Source organism: Egretta garzetta, unplaced genomic scaffold (genome assembly GCF_000687185.1).
Source record: "Egretta garzetta isolate BGI_Z169 unplaced genomic scaffold, ASM68718v1 scaffold968, whole genome shotgun sequence".
Classification (NCBI taxonomy): domain Eukaryota; kingdom Metazoa; phylum Chordata; class Aves; order Pelecaniformes; family Ardeidae; genus Egretta; species Egretta garzetta.
In genome coordinates this window covers 40,457-48,064 of record NW_009260641.1, presented here as the reverse complement: position 1 = coordinate 48,064, position 7,608 = coordinate 40,457, and the positions used below count along the sequence as shown (strand labels likewise).

The window sequence follows — 7,608 nt, the reverse complement described above, 5'->3', positions numbered from 1 at the left end:
TTCCCTTGAAGCCCCTGTTGCTGCGCTCCAGCGCTGTTTACAAGTTCGTTTGGGTCTTTCGATGACTCCGTAGGAAAAGCAGCGAGCGAGCGTCTCAGACTTGAGTTTCATGTAGATTGGAGAGGTTGCAAGCTCTCACTGCAGATACGGGTGCATCTGATGGCTTCACTGACTCAAGATGCAACCGCTGTAAACTGAATTCAGGGTTTTAAAGCTCAGCTGTGCTTATTTTGCTGCTCATAAGAGTATTTGCAATGAGTAACCTCACCCACAGCTTTGGGGACTCTTCACTGCAGAAGCAGAAAGCGTTTGCAAAGCCAGCAGCAGAAAAACTTTGGTGGTAAAGCAAGCAGGTGTGAGCCAGATGTGTCCCGAGCAGATGCACTGAGTAAAGAGGTTTCCATGTGGCTATTCCTCGGTGATAACTGCGCTTTAAAGCAATGGAAAATAATGCTCGTGAGCAGCTCACGCTAAATATCTCATCTGTGAACCTGGAAAACCAGCTCTTCGGTGGTTTCAAGAGAGTAAAGCAAGTGCCAGTCAGCACTTCAAGCTCTGCTAGTTGAAATGTGCTGAAAGTTCTTGCGAAGAACTGTGCTTTAGAGGCCTCTAGGGACTGTGCCTGGGTGCTGTGAGAGGCCGAGCTGATGGAGCAGCCGGGAATGAGCTGATGGAGCAGCCGGGAATGTCGCAGAGGAGTATGCAATCGGCTGAATTGCCTGGGGGGTTGACTCGTCCCCTGCTTTGCAGAACAGTCAGCGGTTCCCATGTTATCCTTCAGACCATTTTTTTCACTTCAGGTGAAGATACCACGATGTTTTGAACTGGGGCAGGCTGAAAACAAAAAAGCAAAACTTTCTGCGTGCAGCGATTACGCAAACACCATCTGGCCCCCGGGGCCAGCCTTGCAGTCACTGCCGATCCTGGCAAACGCCACCAGCAGGAGCCAAGCATTGCGAATGCTCTGGTTTTGATCATGTGGCTTCCAAAAGGCTTTCTGAATACACAAAGTGCAAAGCAGTGCTCTGACAGCTGAAAATATACCCTGATTTATCTGCTTGCTTTGGAAGCTGGTTTAGGTGTGCTGGAGCCAACCCTGATCAGCCTCTTCAGCCACACAAAAAGAGGTTGCAATGCTTTTGGCTCCCGTCCCCAAAGAGGTTTCTTCATGGCTCTGCGTTACGCCGAGGCTCATCGTGAGCTAGTCAGCGTTTTTCTTGTTTGCTCAGCACCAGCTGGATGCTGCTTCCCAATACTGTGGGGCTTGTCCAGAGGGGAGTCATACAAAGAGAATCGCTTATCGTCCTGCACTTGAACTTGCACTTTTAAGGAAATATTTTTGCCATAACCTCAGGCTTCCCCCCCCCCCCCCCCCTTTCCAGTCGCATCCCGTGTTCAAACACTGGCATGAAACCGAATCCAGTACAGGAGAACCTGAGGGGCGGTTAGGACATCTCCCACCGTAAGCTGGGGGGGGCGTTCGTTCCCACAGCCTTACAGGGCACCCACGCTGCTTCATCATTTTGGTTTTTGACATTGCAGAAAGCGGGCTGAAGGGGGAGACTTCACCCTGAACTCCTCGGCTTCAGTTCAGGTCAAAGCCTGGAAGGCAATAAATCAGCCTCGAATTCTGGTCCGAAGGTCAACAAGTAAGAGTGACGCTGGAGCAGATGGCCCGAGATCCGCGGTGCGGGATATCTTGTCCTCCAGCATCGGGTGACCTCATCTAAGCCTCCCAGATGAGCCTCTCTGCAGTGACACCAGGGGGGACCAGGACAGCTTCAGCCCGTGCCGTCTCCAGTCTGGCCGGCAGAGTAGTAACGAAAGGTCTGTGTGTTTGCGTGTAAAAGTCATAAAAGGTTAAATTACAGGGAATCCTGCTTCCAGGCTTATCCAGACGTGTGTGGGATCAGATGTCTGGTCTCCGTGTGCCGCCTCCCCGCTGACTCTAACTGCGGCCGTGGGTCAGCGCTGGTTCCGGGGGAAAACACCCTCCCTGGGAGCTGGAGGGCTTGCTCATCTGCTTATTTGGGTTTGATCCTGCTGGGTGCCCGGCTGGAAGCGTCGCTGCAGGCCGGCAGAAAGCAGCGAAGCATGGGTAAGCTGCTGGTGGCTCCAGCAGTGGTGGGCAGGCTGGTTTTAGCCGCTTTGAAATGCGATTCGAACACGTGTAGGTATAACAGCTACGGCCAATGTCATGAACAAACCCTCTTTCTTTTTCCATAGCACGAGAAAAGGTAGCAGAGGGGCACGTTGTGCTGGGAGGGTTCGTAACGGCTACGTTGCCCCCATTATTTCCCAGTTCCCTATCTTCTCGAGCTTGCCTTGAGCAAGCTGTGCCGAAACTCCTTGCCCTTTCCATCCCCTGCACGCAGGGCTGTGCGAAGTTCAGTAACCGCGCTCTGCCGGGCTCGCTCAGCCCAGCCGCGCGCTGGAGCCCTGCAAAAGCCCCAGTATCTTCCAGTGAATAGAGGCTATAATGGGCACAATGCTCCCAATAAAGGCTATTCCTCACAGGATTTGCCTTGCATTCCTATTTTAGGGTTTTCTTGTCATCTCCCTTAAATTCCGTGTGGCTAACTGTCTTGCTAAACACGTGATCGTGTTTTGGGGAGAAGCAAAATAAGTTTGAGAGAATAAAAACTAAAAACGTTCTGCTGACGGATGGCAGGCAGAGAGGTGGCTTTGGATTTGTCCGAACGCTCGTGTGGCACAGGAAAATACCGGCTCTTTAGGAGTCTGGGGAAAGAGACTTACTCCCGTGATAAGATAACTTTTAAAGGACGGAATTTTATCTGGGCATTATGGTGACTTGAGAGCGTAGATATGTCAGGGACTTGTTTCTTTTAATAGCCGTGCCTTACTGGCGGGGAAATTCTCTGCTGCTTCCTCCACCAAAACAGAGCAGCTCTGCCAGCTGACTCAGACCTGTGCCCTCATCTATTTCCTTTCCTTTTCCCTTAGAAAAGGGTTGGCCGCCTCCTTTTACCGGTTCCAACGTAGCCTGGTTTTGGGTCTCCCAGGTGGAAAGTGGAGGCTTGCTGTTAAACTGCACCGAAAAGCTCGGGAGCGGGCAGGGGGAACGGGGGTGGCGGAAGGAGGAGGTGGTGTGGACACAAACACTGGTGACCAGAGGGCCTCCGCTTTAAAACGGGGTGGGTTTTCTGCAGCTGTGGGTTTTGGGTGGCTGGCAGTCATCCTCCCTGGCGCCGTCCCAGGCTTTGGAGTGCAGGTCCAGGTACCTCCGCTTACGGCGGGAGATGAGAGCATCGCATCCGCGTGGTGTGTGAGCTGGTATTGCCTTTCAGGTTTGGGGGGAGATGAATGTGGCTGCGTTAGTCAGAGGGTTCTTCCTCTTTGGGCATTTGCTTATCTGTAGAAAACTCAAAAGTCATTGCAAAACCTTTCCACCCACTCAGTGCCCAAGGAGTTGCACAGCAGAAGGGACTGCCAGGCTCGCTCAGCTGTGTCATGGCTGATGCCATAAAATCTGCTGATCTCACAATGAAGCAACTATTGCACGAGGCCGATAAATTCATGTGACCTCGCAGTGCAGCTGGAAGAGCCTTTGTACGCTCAGCGAAGAAGGGAATGAAACGCTGCACCACGTTAAAACTTCCCCTGCCGCCTTTACGTGTCTTGGGTGCTGATGCTCGCAGCCTTTCCCAGCTCAGATCTCGGGAGCTGTGGGAAATTCTCAGGAAGCTTTGTGATACTCAGCCTAAACTTCCCTTTCTTTTATCTCCTTCTATAACTTAATGCTCCTGTGCCACGACACAGCCCGGCTTCCTGCTTGGTTTTTATACCCTCCCGTTGAATGCGGAGCTGCTGTCGAGCCCCCCCAGGCAAGGACAAACTCCACGGTGGGCTAGCCAGGATATACAGATTTAGTTCTCAATCTGACCACTAAAACCAGTCAGTCGGTGCCTCCACAATGGAAGACACGAGCCTGAGTTGGAATTGTGTTTATAGCCAGGGCGATCTCTGGACTCAATGACCTGAAGACTTTATCCCTAATCATTTCTGCAACGATTGCGTATGAAAATAACAACTTAATAGCAAAACCGTGAAGAAGGATCCTTCCTTCTTATTTAGTGGGATGGTTGGGGTGTGCTGATACTGTGGGTTTGCTGCCGGCAGGCTAGAGCAAAGCTGTGGGCTTCCCTCGCCGGAGCTGCAAGGACAGACCGATGTGTTTATGGTTTTGCTATTCTTAAGGCATATACTAACTCGGGGGGGTTAGAACATCAGCGTTACTCCTCATAGTCCCGTTCCGGAAGGCGAGCGTGGTGCTTAGGTGGGGGTTTTTTGTCTGTGGCCCCACCTGCACTTGAGCATTGGAGAAGCAAAGCACAAATACTCCAGGACCTGACAGTGGGCAGTCCTCAGCAAGGCAGACTGCAGACCCAGCCTTCGTTTGGGTGTGGAGTCCTCGCTCTTCCATCCCTTCTCCTTGGGTGAGATCACAGAGCCTGTTGGCTTGCATTTCATGAAGGTGTTTGAAGAGGATGTATTTACTGAAAAGGTCACAGACCCCCTCGAGTTTAAAAATCTTCGCAGAAGTGATTAGTGTTCTGCTGAGACAGTTGTGGAGCAGCAGATTTTAAGTGGTCCTTGAAGAGCAGGAGTTTACGGCCTGACTTTGAAGAGCAGGGAGGACGTTCTCCTTTCCACCTGTCTGCAGAGCCAGCGTTCACGCTGGGGAGGGGAATCGGGGGTCATGAGTTCTTGCGATGGTTTCTGCAAGCAGAGGGATGGCATTTGTGTGGCTTAGTCATCTCGGGCTCTGAGGAGGAGAGGAAACTGCAGGTGACTGGAAAGGGGCAGATTCAAAGCGAGAGCCTGTAATGCTGCGCCGGGGGGTGAGAGGTTTTGGGGTGCAGCGCCGGTCCTGCCAGAGCGAGCTGCAGTTTTCCCCCTGCAGAAGCGGTGGTTGGTGACTTCTGCAGCAGCGCTGGAGCTGCTCGTGCATGGGTCACACCTGCACCGGCGACTGAAACTGGTGCAGGAGCTTGTTCTGCTTTTCTGCTGGCCCGCCCTGCCTAAATAACCTCAGCTAATGCTGGCCAAGAGCGCCGAGTTTCGTAGCTGCTGCAAAGCACGCAGAGAACAAGCAGCAACCATGAAATTTGGTGGCCTAATTCTCACAGCAGCGCTCCCGTGGAAGCTGTGAGCGCTCGCTGCCTGCGTGCACTGATCTGGTTTTCCCCTCTGTACTTTTATCTGTGACTGCACTGACCAGAAATGCAGGAAGGCTGAGGACAGAGCAGACTTTGCAGTGCAAGTTCTGATTTATTTACTACCCTCAACCCATAACAGCCCTCAAGCACCTTGACTAAAGCCCAGCTTTGGTTCCTGGTTTAAATTATATGGTGGAGCGTTTATTACGTATCTGGCCATCTGTATTGTACTGTGGACTCCTACAGGAGCCCGGTGGTGGCTCCAGCCCTTCCCGAGGGTAGCCAGATCCCTCAGGGAGCGTGTTGCTCGGCCGCAGGCGGGCGTGGCCGCTGTTGCAGCCGGGTCTGCTGTGCACCACGAATGCACCCGCGCCGAGGAGCGACCTGCAAGTGCATCTGGCTTTGCATTTTAAACCCAGTGCCTCGCTGCTTGTGCTGCAGCCCCTGGGTGATGGCGCCAGGTAACAACTGATGGAAATGCCTTTGCGCTCTGCTGCTTTTTTTTTCCCTTTTTTTTTTTTGTTTGTTTTGTTCTTTTTTTAAATGCGTGATCTAAAAATAAGGTTGGAATCTGCTGCAGTGACTCAGGGTACACGATGGGCAGCAGCAGGGCGTGATGGTGTGTAATTGCCATGGCAGTCCTGCCAGAGGCCTCCGCCCAGCTGGCACTAAAGCCGCCGCAGGTAAATTGGAGTGAAGGGGGAGCGTAAAGCCAGGCCTAATAGGACAGCGTGAGTTAAGTGTGGGGGGGGATGTTCAGGCCGCCCTGGAAACAAGGTCTCTTGAATGCTCTGCAGCGTAGCTGCCATATGTGTCCTGCAGGATTTCACGCTCTCTCAGCCAGGTAATCGTTTCCTTTAATGGGAAGGAAATGGAGCTGCGTGTCTCTAGGGATGCTCTCTCCTTCCAAAATCCTTGGCCAGTTTGAAACTAGAGCAGTTCAAGAGATTGAAGCAATTAATGGATCTTCTGGTAAAGAGAGAGCTGCATCAGAGAGACGTGCCCCCTCTCCGACATCTGTACGCCACGCAAGTTGCCGTTAACGTGTCACACGGGGACCCAGGAGTGGCAAGCACCCGCGCCATCCTTCACTTTCAGCAGCCGTGCTGCTGGTAAAGCCTCCTCTGAAATTTGGGCAGGAACTCGTTAGGGCATCAGGGCCGTATTCCAAGTGACTGTGCACCTCGGCCGGGCGGCTGCGGAGCCACCGCTGCCCTGCTCTGCCTGGCTTCGTGCTGCAAGCCCCGCTTTTCCTGGAGATGTACCGTGCCGTCGGAGCGCTCCCTTCCCTTGGGGAAATCCCGGGGACTCCGCTCGGAGCTCAGGGGTTTCTGTGCCGCAACACAAATAGAAAAGCAAACATCTTGCCTTCCCCCCCAGGCTGTGCAAAAAGCAAATTTGCTTCCGTGTGTCAAGAAAAAGCCCAAAGCTCAGGCGTGTTGGCTTGGGTTGCTTCCATCTGGGAAGAGACGTGCCTAGATACGGGAGCGGAAGGGAAAAATAAACCCTGAAAAACAAATTGCTCTCGATATGGAACTGAAATGGAGGATAAAACTTCTCTCGGTCTAGTAATGATGTGATTTTAAGCTTCTAATATATTAAGAGTGGACTGGAGTGCAAGGCTCGGCCCCGGTGGCAGCAGCTCCCAAGGGTCTGTCGCTGCCGGGCTGGAGCTGCTGGTGGCTTCAGGAGGGACATGAAATATCTTAAAATCCGTGGCCTAGTTCCAACCTGTTGTAAGGAGGCTGCAATTTATCTGGGGAGAGACAGCGTGAGGGGACGTTTTGCAAATCTAAAGGAGCTTATGGGCACTTTGGTAACTTGTTTAACTGCTAAAGTGAACTGCTCTGGCATCCCTGCCCCGCTCCCGTGCTCATCGTGCTGGTGCTGCAGAATAACGTGTGGAAAATAAGCTGGATCATTTCAACACCAAGATGTGGATAAACCCTTGGCTGGAGCAAGAGGCAGAGCGAAGCCCAGTGCTTCCCACCGCTGCCTCTTTAAGGAGCATTGCTCCATCCCAGGATGGCTCCTCGGCCCAGCTCCTCGCTGCGTTCTCCCCGAGTATTGTCCCACGCCATAGAAATCTGGAGGTCTTGGGGGGGGAGGAAAAAAAAAAAAAAAGAAAAAAATTGCTGCACTCAGGAAAAAATTGAATAGCTCATTCAGCTGTTAAGCTACTGATGCAGGAAGTGTAAAAGAAAAATGGAGCCGGCTTTGTTCTGCCCAGACAAGGAGTAAATGCCATTGCCCTAACAGCCTTTTTCTGTTCCAAAAAAGCATGAGGTCATCTTTAAAAGCAGTAACCACCGAGCGGGTTTACACTGGGTTACCAGTCTCAGGCTCCCCCTTCGTGTCCCCCCTCCCTTTCCTGGCACCAGCCCGGCTCGGGATCGCTCCGGCGAGGTGTGTGTTGCTCCGCTCCCGT

At 52.6% G+C, this 7,608-nt stretch overlaps 1 protein-coding gene across 5 annotated transcripts in view; it reads left to right on the top strand.

Annotated features, from left to right (window-relative positions):
* Window positions 1-7,608, top strand: part of GNG7 (G protein subunit gamma 7) — a 63,938-nt gene that overhangs the window by 44,273 nt on the left and 12,057 nt on the right. Inside the window, exon 1 of one of the 5 annotated variants that reach the window (XM_035900980.1) lies at window positions 1,605-1,827. The exons of the other annotated variants lie outside the window; for them this stretch is intronic. Coding sequence (XP_035756873.1) covers window positions 1,740-1,827 — 88 coding nt within the window. The 5' untranslated portion in view covers window positions 1,605-1,739. Of the gene's footprint in view, window positions 1-1,604; window positions 1,828-7,608 lie in introns of those variants that run through there. 5 annotated transcript variants of the gene reach the window in all.